The sequence below is a fragment of the Prosopis cineraria genome, unplaced genomic scaffold, assembly GCF_029017545.1.
Source record: "Prosopis cineraria cultivar Desert tree isolate PC_DT_omini unplaced genomic scaffold, ASM2901754v1 PC2, whole genome shotgun sequence".
In the NCBI taxonomy this organism is placed as follows: domain Eukaryota; kingdom Viridiplantae; phylum Streptophyta; class Magnoliopsida; order Fabales; family Fabaceae; genus Prosopis; species Prosopis cineraria.
The window spans coordinates 38,504,391-38,517,564 of record NW_026555333.1 but is presented as its reverse complement, the minus strand read 5'-3'; the positions used below and the strand labels follow the sequence as shown (position 1 = coordinate 38,517,564).

The following is a 13,174-nucleotide window of genomic DNA, read 5'->3' as shown; positions in this document are numbered from 1 at the left end:
TATCATAAAAGATGAGATGCCGTTTTGAGTTGTGAAAGGGGAGGGTTTTAAAGATCTATTGCATGGACTTAAGCCTAGATTTCAAATCCCTTCATAATGGATAGTTGCTAGGGATTGTTACAAGCTGTATCTTGAAAAAGCAAGACATATAAAGAAATATTTTCAGAAATCTAAAGTCCGTGTGTCCCTTACCACAGACTGTTGGACTTCAATCCAAAATGGCAACTATATGTGCTTGACTACTCACTGGGTTGATGAGAATTTGACATTATAAAAACAAATTTTGAATTTTTCTATGATTGAAAACCACAAAGGAGATACAATTAGGAAGGAAATTAAGGGATGCTTATTTAGTTGGGGTATTGACAAAGTATTTATCATTACAGTTGATAATGCTTCTTCTAATGACATTACAATTACATATTTAAAAAAACACTTGAAGGAATGGAATGGCCTTGTGTGTGATGGAGAGTATATACATATGCGGTGTGCTACTCACATTTTAAATTTGATTGTTTTTGAAAGATTGAAGAAATGAATAAGTTCATTAAACTTATTCGGCATGCGATAAAGTTTGTTAGATCTTCTCCAGCAAGGTCGTGTAGATTCAAGGAGCTCATGGGAAAGTAAAGAATTGATTTGAAAAGTCTGCTTAGTATGGATTGTCTCACTAGGTAATTTTAATTATTGTTATGAATTGTTAATTAATGTTTATTTTTTTTAATATTAATCAAGCTTTGTTTATATTGTTAGGTGGAATTCAACATACATTATGTTGGAAAATGTTGTGAAGTTCATTAAGGTTTTTGATCAAATGGAGGAAGAGGATGAAGATTACAATAAATACTTCAAAAAGAAAGTTGAAGAAGAATCTCCTAGTCTATATGATTAGGGTGTTGTAAAGGAGTTTATAGTCTTCCTGAAGCTGTTTTACTCCATGACTTTGAAATTTTCTGTATCAAATTTTGTGACATCCAACACATGTTTTTAGCAACTAGTTGCAATGCAAACTAAGCTTAAGACAAGTGCAACTAATTTTAGTGCTCTATTCAATAACATGATGAGGCGGATGCAAAGTAAGTTGGATAAGTATTGGGGTAAGGCAGATAACATGAATCCATTGTTGGTAATAGCAGTGATACTAGACCCGAGATACAAATTTAAGTATGTCCAAGTTGCTTTAGAAAATATGTATTTTGAGCCCATGCAATATGAGCTAGTCACAAAAAATGTCATGGATGTCTTGCATAGCTTATATGAGGAATATTCAAAGGATACCTCTGACAGTGAAGCTTCTCAAACTCAAGCAAGAGCAGAGCACGGAGATGACAATATTAGGGGGAATCAAGAGTCAATTCCCGATGATGATGTCTTGGTAGTCATAGATGATGAAACAATGAGACAGTTCTATACAATTACAAGCACTGAACGCTAAGAGGAAAAAAATTCAGAGGTGGATGAATATCTTCGTGCTGAGTTAGTTGCTTCTTGTAATCCAAAATTTGATGTTTTAGCTTGGTGGAAAGTGAATGCTTTCAAGTATAAAGTCTTGAGTTTGATTGCATGTGATGTTTTGGCTTCACTTGTCTCTATTGTGTCCTCAGAATCTGCCTTTAGTACGGGAGGTCGAGTATTGGATACTTTTAGGAGCTTCTTATCTGCAAAGATGGTTGAGGCACTCATTTGTGGTCAAAGTTGGCTTTCTCAACTTACTTTCAAATTGAAAGAGCTTGATGTTGATAATTTTGATGAGTCTGACAATCTTGTCGTTGGTAATTTCATTAACATTTTTACTTTATATTACTTCATATTATTTAAATATTAATGAATATCATTTTCTTAACTTGTTTTGTAGAGGAAGAATTAGGGGCTCAATGTTCAACCATTTCTAGTGATTCTAAAGATGATGATGATGATAATGATCTAATGCAAGATTAAACATGCGATTGATTGTTTGAAGAACTTTTTCCACTTATTGTTTAGTTGTGTTGTTGCCTTGTGACAAGACTACTTGTTTTGGATTGTTGCGTGTGACTTGTGGCAAGACTATTTGTCAACTTGTGTGGTTGTTTTGATTTGATTAATGTTATGTTTTGAAGATTAATGATGCTTGGATGACTATAATATGTAATTGATAATATTAGAACTTGTTTTCTTTGATGATGGTGATATTTAAATTGTTTTTGGGTAGAATTAAAAGAACTTTAAAGTATGAAATATTTTTTTTCTTTTTTTGGGCAAAAGGGGGCTGTTTGTGCAAAACGGGCTAGTCAACCCGCCCAGCCCGTTTGGATAAAATGGGACGGGCCACAGGCAGCCTTATAGGCTAGCCCATCCCTCTCGTTGCACAGCCTAACTCGCAACTTACATGGTAATGTTAACTAGAGACATTACCCTTAATTACCATGGTAATATGATTTAATTAGTAGGGTGATTGTGTGGGCATTACATAAGTAGTTCAAAAATTACTTCTAGAGACCTTGGTCCTTTTCTAGATTAAGTGTCACAATTTTTTTAAAATAGAAATCACAAAAACGGAAAGTCATAAATACAACTCCCAATTTCAGTAGCTAATTTTAAAGATAGCTGAAAATCCACAAGTTTTTTTAAAATTACAATTCACATGAAAAAAAATTGTCATTATTACTCCCATAATTTAAACGTCAATATAGATTGCTTTACATGGGATGAATAATTTTTCCCAAAAAAAAAATACAAATCATAACAAAGAAATTTATAAATATACACTCTTAAAGTCAGCAATCAATTTCTAGAGATGTTTTAGTCATAACACTTCTTTCATACTTAAAACAACCAAGATCCTCATAAACATTTTTTAAAATTTTAAATCTTTTATTTAGAATTGATTTCATAATCTTATCACTATCTGTAACTTCTTCAAGTTGGTTTAGGACAGAACACCTCAGCAAACATACAATTAGAAATACATATTGGTTAAGATTCAAATAGTTTTTGTTAGCTCAAACTGAGCTTTCAAACCTAAAAAGTAAGGTTAGAACTTGAAGGGGGAAAAATTATGTTTGAATAAATATTGGAGCAAAATGGCTTTTTTGATTTAAAATGGAGGTAAGGAGGAAAGTAAATTTTTAGTAGACCCATTAACAAGGACTAGGCTCTTTGGGCTACTCATCTAGGTCTTTCATTTTATTAGGGTTGGCTAAAAAATGAGATTTTGAATAAAAGGACTTTCAGGCTTTACAAGCCTTTTAAAAATGGCTAAATAGGCACACCCTTTTAGCTCCTGCATTTTTTTTATGCCTTTTTTACTGTAAGCATGTGATTGAAAGGTGCTGAAAATTGTTTAGTTGATGTTGTTGATATTACAAAATAGTATGGTTGAAATTGTTTGATTTATTTTTATTTTTAATTAATATATGAAAATGATATAATTTTTTAAAATATGTGTTCACAAAAGTAAAAATTTAAAGAAAAATTTAAAAAAATTATGGGAGCTATTAGACCCAATATTGTGTTCACATGATCAATTTATAATATTTGAGTTTATGTGCTTGAATCCTTAAGCTTATAAGGATTAGACCCATTCTTATTAATAGCTCTCATTCTTGTTAGTTGCTTAATATTAAGTTGCATTCTCCCCCATTCTCCCCTTATCAACTTCTCTTTGCACTTTGTTATTAAATTTAGTGCCAACTAAGGACAATCAAGGCTAAATAGGAGGGGCTTTAAGGCAAACAAAATGCCTTGCTAGCGGAAAGAATCATGTTAGGCTAGATTAATCAAAGGGGAGGACTAGGTTTGTTTTGTAGTGGCTCTACTTATTGGCAAGAGATCCTACATGATTTTCCAACTCCTCTCCCTTGTTTCTCTTTGGTTTAATTGAGGTGGGGGAATGGTTGGTGAAATCGAAATTTCAAACTCTTGCTATTTTTTACCAGAAGAATGACAGTTCAGTTATAAGGAAATTAATTAATTTAAATAAGTCTCAATCAATTTTAAAATGTTAAAAAAAAAAATCCTTTAATCCTTTGGTGGTATTAAATCTAATAGGAATTTGCAAAGATTTGTAAGTTCAAAGAATACAAATGTTCATATTTAATTTAGAAAAGTATTAAGTTTAATAGTTTTAAAAATTTAATTTGCAAGTTCAATTCTTTATTTTATAAATTCATTATGATGTATTTATAATTTATTTTTTTAATTTTAATAGAGAACATAAATATTCATCTTTAACATTAAAAAGTATTAAATCTAATAGTTCGAAAAACTTATAAGTTAGATTTTTAATTTTATAATTTTATTGTGATAAATTTATAAATTATTTTTTAAATTTTAATAGAAAATATAAATATTTAAATTTAATATTAAAAAATATTAAATATATTATTTATTCTTTGCCTGTTGCTTATTTATTAATAAAATAAATTGATTATCCATTTATTTATTGTTTATTGTTTATTTTTTAATCTTATTAAAATTTAAAAAATAAGTAATAAATATATGATAATAATATTATAAAATTAAGAGTTAAATTTTAATATTTTTTACAATGCTAGACAGAACCAAAAAGTTTTGTTATCACTCTAAAATTGGTTCGTTGAATAAACTGATCTCTTCAAACTTATCTATCATGCTCCCTGTTTTTGGATGCCCACGCCGCACAGGGCTTGAAATATTAATCGCCGTTATAGTCAAAACCCAAGTCGGCATTGCCGTAGCCAGTGGGTGTCGTCCCCCTCGTTCGCCGCCGTCTAGGGAGAATCTAAGACTTTGCCGGAATCAGGTGCATATGCTTCTTCAGTCATCTACTTCATATCTTCTTCCTGCATGATCTTCCTTCATCTTCTTCATCGCCATTTCTCCTCTTTAATGTTATGATCTTGAAAGTGATGCTTCGTTTTCAACCTATGACTATAAGCGAGATTAACCTGTCTATGTCCTGTATTTTTGGGTCAATTGCAGATTTTGCATTTGAAGATTTTGCCAATAAACTAGCTTATCAGTCTGTGGGAAGCTGTGTATGTTGCGTCAATTGAGCGAGATGCTCTGCCGTTGAATTTCACTTTGCGTTAATGGAACGAGCTTACTCTATTGGTCCTGTAGGTTTTTACGGCCATGATTCGGTTTTTGTTCGATTCTGTTAATGATGGTCTTAGGTTCTGTATGACGTGGCGTTCTGTAATATCTTGGATGACTTGAACGGCTGAGATGACAGACATATACAAGACAGTGATGCTTAGTTAATCTGGACATTATAGAGGAGGAGCGTCTGAACTGGGAAGCATCTGTGTACACTAGCTCGTTTGTACGTGCGTAAATAATGGGTCACTTTACCCAGATGTTAAACCCCCCCAAAACCCACAGTCCTAAAATTCTTCCCATCAATCCCTCTTTTCATCCACTCTATTCATTTTCTTCCTCCTCTCGAATCACTTTGAGGCCACACAAGTTTTTAACTTTGTCTGTCTCGGCGGTGATGCGAAGCCAGGATCAGTCTCAGCAGCATTTGTCTTTGGCTGAAGCCCTACTCAGTAGTAATCGCAAGGAAGAAGTTCTTGGCGACATCAAAAACTCCCTCTCAAACTGCCTCTCTGAAACTAACCTTCACTTGACAGTTCCTGATCTCAAGTCCAAAACTAGAGGCAAGGTAAACTTCTGCTGGAAAATGCATTTTCCTTATTTTGCTAGGAAAGTTGAAGTTATTGCTCTTTTTCGTCCAAAAGAGGTTTTCTTTTGGGAAGTTAAAGTTGGTTTTCTTTTCTTTTTATTGTTTCCTTGTATCTTGCGATTCTAAAATAGCTACATATATGTTGGTAGGTTAGAGATATTTATGACAGTGGAGATTATCTTGTTCTGGTGACAACTGATCGGCAGAGTGCGTTTGACAGGATTCTTGCTTCTATACCTTTCAAAGGCCAGGTTTGATATATGTGATGTTCATTTTTATGCTAAAGGGATGCTGTATGAGAAATCCTACTTAATTGGTAGTGAATGGAAATGCTTGTGACTTAAAAAAAAAAAATGCTGGAATTTATTCTACCCAATAGACAGATAATTGTCAAAACCAGCTAGTCTTTGGTGTTCCTTAACAATTTGAGTTGTTCGTCTTCCAATTGTCAGGTTCTTAACGAGACAAGTCTGTGGTGGTTTGAAAAAACTATGCACATAACTTCCAATGCTGTTGTATCAGCTCCTGATAAAAATGTTACAATTGCAAGAAAATGTTCGGTGTTCCCTGTTGAATTTGTTGGTGAGTGATATGCATGTTGTGCCGACCCCACCTAGTGGGATAAAGGCTTGTTGTTGTTGTTGTTGTTGTTGTTGTTGATATGCATGTTGTGCTCCTTTATTTATTTATTTTTTTTGGGTTAGTCACCTTGTTTTACATGTTTTCATTATTTAAATATTCTGAGATGTGAGATGGGGGTTCAAGTAGCCCCTGATTTAGAACAATGTTGCTGTTTTGCAGTTAGAGGATATGTGACTGGAAGTACAGATACATCTTTATGGACAGTCTACAATAAAGGCATTCGAGAATATTGTGGCAATGTTCTTCCAGATGGTGGATTTTCTTTCAATTGTTTTCTTTTGGGTTTCTTTTTGGAGTTTTACTGTTTAATTTATAGGCTATGTAACACATTACAGGAATGGCTAAAAATCAAAAGCTGTCTGAAAATATAATCACTCCAACAACCAAGGCTGCAGATCATGATGTTCCTATCACTCCTGATGAGGTATGGTGACTGTATTATGATCCTTGGCTATCTTGTTGATTGTGATTGAATTAATATTAAGACATGAGCTTCATAGGCAAAAGAGAAGGATAGAGAGAGCAGGACTGAGGTTATGCAGGCAAGGTAGACAATGTTTGGGAATTTATGAATCTCCTTTCCATTTGGACGGTAAATCTAACTTAAAATGAATTAATGATATAGGATACGGGCTATTTTGCTGATATTGTCTTGGATTAGGTATTGGCGCAGTCCTTAATCTAGTTTTCCTTTTAGGATGAGTTTTTACAACATTTGTGATATCATAAGGCCTTAACAAATGTTAGCCAAGACTAGTTATAATTAAGCTAAGATGTGCTTAACAGAATAGACAAATTTCTTTATGTAGAAACCTTTACAATGACTCTAGAGTTAAGGCTTTGTTAGAGGTGGATCGATTTTGGAAGGAGGAAGGAGGGAGGAGGGGAAGCCTGATCTAAAATCAAAAGATGATTATGCACTTGCTACTGGATTAACCATTCAATTCATTTTCTTTGTGAAGTTTAAACGATTGACAAAGATTGCCATATGAAGCTGCAAATTCAAATAAGATTTTATTTTAGACTTTGGAGCATGGAGTTTTGTCACATCATATCATGAGAATTTTATCTTAAAAACTTATTGAATGATATAAGATTAGCTTAACTATTCTAGCTGGCCTCCATAGATTATATAACTCTGCACAATTAATTTCAAATTCGGTTTGGATAGTTAACATAGTAATCCCTTGTGATTCCATGGCTTAATTGGTGAATTAATGTTCTAAAAGAAGTTATTTAATGGTGAAATGTAAGGGTGTTCACTGGTTTGGTTTGGTTTTGAGAAAAAATTAGGCTGAACCAAGCCAATCAATTCACTATAGTCTAAGACCTATTCGGTTTTCTTATCTGATCAGTTTGGTTTAGTTTGGTTTAGATCTGGATCAAGTTTGAACTTCTTTAATAAGATATTCTTTTTAATTACTAATATATATTCATATGCACTAATAATTGTTAACTATTAATTATTATTTGCAATGAAAAAATCTCTTGAGCACAAAAGAATTTTTTTAACAATTAATTAGCATATTTAACTATTAAAAATCGATATATTGTCCTTAAAACACTTGATTATGAAATTAAAAAATTATCTTAAAAAATTATAAATAACATTTAGCTAATTGTAACTTATTTTCACTAATGATTTATAAATAACTAAACTTGCAAAAGGGAAAAAAAACTTTGACAAATTTATAAAAATATACATAATAAATATAATAAGACTTGGTTTGGTTTGGTTCAAGTTTTCAGAAGCAAAAACTTAAACTAAACCGAACCAATCGGTTTTGCTAAAGGAAAAACCAAACCAAACCCCATTTACAATCGGTTTTGATCTGCTTATGTTGGTTTGGCTCAGTTTGGATTGGTTTTGAACACATTTGGTGAAATGGTTATAAATATGATAAACATCAAACAAACCCTGTCCACAGATTTTGACTGTTTTTAACGAAATTCCAACAACTGGATAACATCTTTCAATATTCTCATCCTTTTTTTATGATGCATTTCCCTTGCAGATTATTAAAAGTGGACTCATGACCCAAGCTGATTACCAAGAAGTAAGCAAGAAAGTATTGAGTTTGTTCGAGTATGGTCAGGTAATGATGCTTTGCTAGCTTTATATCAGCTGTGCTGGGCAAATGGAAGTACTGAAGTTCCTTCTTATTATGATGTGTTCTATGAATAAAAGTGGAATTCAAGGTGTTTATAGATGTCAATTTAGATAGTCATTTGTGCCTCAAAAAGGAAAAGTAGTACAGAGAAAATGATTTGATTTGCCAATGTTGTCCGCATTTTGACATGTGGCAATTAGGTGCTGCTCTTTTGTTCCAATATCATATATGGTGTGTGAGGATAATAATATAATGTTAAATTTCTTGTATTCTCTTTCAAATTTTGCCATTTTGTTTAAGCTCTTTGTTGTGTTATTCTTTCAAGGGAAAAATGTTAATGCCTCCTTTAACTACAAATGCTCATCTCAAATTTCAAAGCTAGAAAATACCCCTTAAGCTAACACCATTTCAGATTTAGATCATTTTATCCCATTCCTACTGACATTGTTGATTGATATGCTAGTTTTGACTTTTTCATTTATCATGTGGTATGCTTCCCTTGGCGTATGATGATATCCCATCACAAATATTACATTTTCATAATAAATCATTCTAGACACTTTAAAAACCATACGAATAATACATTCTCTATTTAAAAGCTAGAGCGAGCTTTCAAATTGAGGAACTCAAGTTACAAAGTAGTTGGAACTTGTTAGTAGATAATCAAAATAGTTGAAAGTTGTACCCTGAGTCAATGTTGCTAATCAAAAACTAGATAGAAGGATCCAAATTCTAAAGGGCAATGGTTTAATGGATATTTTCTCTTTTAGAAGTTGAGGGGGTCTTTTCAAATAACCAAAGCTGGATGCTTTTGCATTTCCCTTCCTTTTTTATCATGGGAAAACTTTGGCAGCTTTCTTTCTTCCACAAAAATTAACATTTCAGGCAATATTATTTGTATTCCATATTTTTAATGCAAATCCATGACTGCTTATCTTTTAGCGTGAATGAAAACATTAATCCAACAAAAAGGGGTGGTGTCATTTACCAACAAGGCGCTCAAACTTTTATCAACATTTGAAGCACATGGGGTGTCGGGATTTATCTATTCTTGAAAAATGTAGAATATATGTAATTTTGTATTGATGTATGTTGAATGTGTGTGTCTCTGATGGAACCCTCTATTCTAATAAGCTTTAAACAAGCATAAACCAGAAACTACACCACAAATGGGACTGAAAATTACTAATACCGAATAGCAAAGTTGGATTACAGCGAAATAAGGAACTGAAAATTACAACGTACTGAAACAGAAACAGCACAGAATACACTCCACCAAACAACAATCACGAAATATAAGTCACTCACTTACATACACACACTAAACAGAAGATAAAATGATGAAGAAAGATGACTTCCTCCACCCCCAACCTGGCATTCGAGAGGCCAGAGCTCTCCTTACCACTCTCAATATTCAAAATAATCTCCCCCTCTCTCTAGGCAAAGAGGAAGATTTAAAGACCTAAAAAGTGACTCTAGCACAGCCCTTACCCCTAGAAGACCCTTAACCATCACTAGGACTCTAGCACATCACTAGGCCATCAATTACTTTCTTTTTTCCCCTCATAACTAGGATCCGAAGGGCAAACATCTGAACCAACAATAATGTTATCTTTTAACCTCTTGCCTTCCTTGATTTTCTCTTATAGGTCTTAGTAAAATCATGAGCTCTATCAGTCTCACTTAAATTTAATTTCTTAGATGACATTAACAGCTGCCAGGAAATTTGCATAGCATATTCATAGAGGGGATGTGTGATCATGGATGTTAAGGAATTAACTAAAGCTTGTTCATTCCATATCACAATCAACTTATTAAGTAAGTTTCTTTGTTCTACATGATAAAAGTCTTATGGCCAAGCATATTCATTCTGCATAACAATACAAAGTAACCTTGCCCAGCCAACATTCGGTCAAATCACTCCTAATGCGTTATTAATTTCCAGAAGAGGCTATATTTGCAATCAAACTCTAGGAATACCAAACTTATCACTGCCATTAGCATTATAAGTTGAAAGAGGTGGTCTGCTGACATGTTTGCAAATTGCTGCATTTCTGACCTCTACCCTTTCCATTTATTTAATTTCTCCTGCTGCATAAATTCCACTTTTCATATGATAAAGTAACAAATTTGTATATATTATCTTTGACCAAGTGACAACTGCTTGATTAGTGTGAATTAATCATTGGTTGTCCTCTCTTAAGTATGTGAGTTCTTCATCAATTATTGAAACTTGGGCAAGTATTCACTATATATATACATATATATCAATTTCTTTCTGCCCCTTTTTATTCCTGTTTACTTTATTTGCTTTACTTTGCAGCGTGTGGCTTTGGAACATGGCCTCATATTGGTGGACACAAAGTATGAATTTGGGAAGGCAAATGATGGTTCAATTCTTCTGATTGATGAGGTTTAATTCTGTCCTCAAACACATTGAATGTTATCATGCTTTCACACTTTGGTTTATCAATAGCTGATAAAATAGTTTAATTTGCATCTCTAGGTGCATACTCCTGACTCAAGTAGATATTGGATTGCAAATTCTTACATGGAACGCTTTCAAAATGGTCTTGAGCCTGAAAATGTTGATAAGGTACTTTATGTTTCATTATTGTTGCTTGTTTTCTCTGGTTCACTGCCTCATGCTTTTGTAATTGATTTTAAGCTTTGGTGAATATATCAGCTAAGGTCTTCTCCTGATACCTTTGGTCTATATGGATGAGTTACATGTAGGAAGCAATTTTTTGATGTTCAAAAAAAAATTGTGTAGGAATTTTTAAGATTGTGGTTCAAAAGTCACTGCAACCCCTATGAAGATGAGGTAATTTATGTTGTCTAGTGATTTTCAATCAGAATATAGACTTTAAACATTCAATCAAATCTTACTGTTGGTGGATTTTTTCTTTAGGTCCTTCCTGATGCACCCGAGGAACTTGTTTGTGAACTGGCTTGGCGGTATGTGCTGTGCTTATTTCTTTTACACTGGCTATATCTTGTTTTGAGAAATAAAATTTGAAAAAAAAAAATCCTGATACATGTTTTCTTCTCTTTTGGATAATTGAATTGATAATTTCCAAGGTTCTGAACTGGACTGGATTGGTCAGTTCGACCAAGAACTGGCCATGCAGCCAATCCAGAACTCAATTAGAACTAGAGGAAGTGAGAACCGATCAGTGAACTGGTTGAATCGGTCACTCATTTTTGTATTCTTAAAAAAATTAATTAACGTTTTTAAGTTATAGTTTATGCATTTTTGTACTTAATGAGCACTGAGAAATAAAGAATGATGGGCAAATAGGCCAGAAATATGAAATATATTTTAAAATGACAAATTATAAAATAAATATCTACATTTTCAACAAATACTATGAAGTATTAATGGATATTCCTTATTTTTACGAAGTATTACTCCCTCTGTTAAAAAATGTAAAAAATGTAAGGCATTTTTAATTGAATCTCACCTTCTAATGAAGTAATTACTTATTTTTCAACTAACCCTATTTTTTCATATTTACCTTTATTAAACACCTTACAATAAATATAAAATCATTATTAATATAAGCACTTTTGAAAAAAAAAATAATAATTACATTTCGAAAGATTAAAAATACTTTACAATTTTGAACATTCAACTTTTCAAAAAATACTTTACATTTTTGAACGGAAGGAGTATTTTATTTGAATTTAATGATTTTTTTTAATGATTATGGATAATTGTTTCTTTATGATTTTAGAACTATATTGTTCAAAATATATTAACTTATTAATAAACCGATTTGGTCATGACTTAACCATTGATCGTTGCCTCAACCAGTTCATGACAGGTTCAGTTTTCATGACATTGAAAATTTCTGGTGTTAAATACAAATATACTGTGAATGTTTATTCTATTTGTATAATCAGGCATGTAATTTTGTGACAGATACATATTCTTGTACGAGACAATAACACATTCAAAATTCGATGTTTCTTCATCAGAGGTAATCCATAAACCGATGTTTTTTAAGTACATGTTATAGCATGAGATTGATGGGGGCATGTAACTTGAATTTTTCCATGCAGGAACCAATACACGATCGCATTTCTCGAAACGTTGCATCTGCACTATCTTCTCTGAAGTAGTAGTAGCTCTGGATTTTACGGTTGTGCCCTCCTGCAGCTTTGTAATTTAAGGGCCTTTTTCTAACAAAGTCTTGCTTTTCGTAAGAAAAGAAATAATGTTATTTAATAAATAATACAATTAATGATCTTATAATTTAGTGACATGAAAATTTCTTACAAATGGGGGGCTGCAAGCTCAATATTATTTGTAACTGTAACCATTGGTGCATGCCTTTTTAAATGAAGCCAAAAAAAAAAAAAAAAAAACCCCAATACCGGCACCTTTGAAATTACTGAGAAGTTATTGGCAAGATAAATGTTCAAACGCAAAGGATCGATTCTCTCAAATTGACACCCCTCGTCTATTTTTTTTTTTAATTTGGATAAAAGGATTAAATATATATCAAGACATAATTAAATCCATCAATTACAACTTGTTAAAGTATTAATTTTATTTGTAAAATCTTTACTTGTTAATTTCTTTATGTTATTTGTAAAGTTCATAATATTATTAGTATATTAATTTACTTGTGTTAAATTCATCCATTATAATTCATTAAAATATTAACTCATAAAATTGGAAATGTTATTTGTTAATTTCTGTGTTACTTAGTTGTGTTTAAATATTAGGGCATTTTGATTATTCCATACTGAAAGTTGTTTTTTTTTT

The 13,174-nt window shown here is 32.3% G+C and overlaps 1 protein-coding gene across 4 annotated transcripts; it reads left to right on the top strand.

The window, feature by feature from the left end:
- The first annotated feature begins 4,604 nt into the window (after positions 1–4,604).
- Positions 4,605–12,793, top strand: LOC129304090 (phosphoribosylaminoimidazole-succinocarboxamide synthase, chloroplastic). Of its 4 annotated transcripts, XM_054943729.1 has the most exons (14): positions 4,606–4,762; positions 4,942–4,997; positions 5,136–5,626; positions 5,797–5,898; positions 6,100–6,229; positions 6,428–6,541; positions 6,625–6,713; positions 8,305–8,385; positions 10,724–10,813; positions 10,907–10,996; positions 11,174–11,224; positions 11,312–11,358; positions 12,326–12,383; positions 12,466–12,793. In XM_054943729.1, exons 3-14 carry the CDS (start codon positions 5,300–5,302, stop codon positions 12,523–12,525), a joined length of 1,239 nt encoding a protein of 412 aa, XP_054799704.1. In that variant the 5' UTR covers positions 4,606–4,762; positions 4,942–4,997; positions 5,136–5,299; the 3' UTR covers positions 12,526–12,793. The 4 variants fall into 4 exon arrangements, 3 of the variants coding, with proteins under 3 accessions (XP_054799704.1, XP_054799706.1, XP_054799705.1); XM_054943731.1 differs by having other exon boundaries at positions 4,607–4,762; positions 4,942–5,626; positions 6,449–6,541; XM_054943730.1 differs by lacking the exon at positions 4,942–4,997 and having other exon boundaries at positions 4,618–4,762.
- Positions 12,794–13,174: the final 381 nt, after the last annotated feature.

Excerpts from the sequence above, each read along its gene's own strand:
- LOC129304090 (XM_054943729.1), top strand. The coding sequence starts at position 5,300 with ATGGGTCACTTTACCCAGATGTTAAACCCCCCCAAAACCCACAGTCCT. Across the intron at positions 5,627-5,796 it reads AGTCCAAAACTAGAGGCAAG|GTTAGAGATATTTATGACAG; the intron begins GTAAACTTCTGC and ends ATATGTTGGTAG. Across the intron at positions 10,997-11,173 it reads AGCCTGAAAATGTTGATAAG|GAATTTTTAAGATTGTGGTT; the intron begins GTACTTTATGTT and ends AAAATTGTGTAG.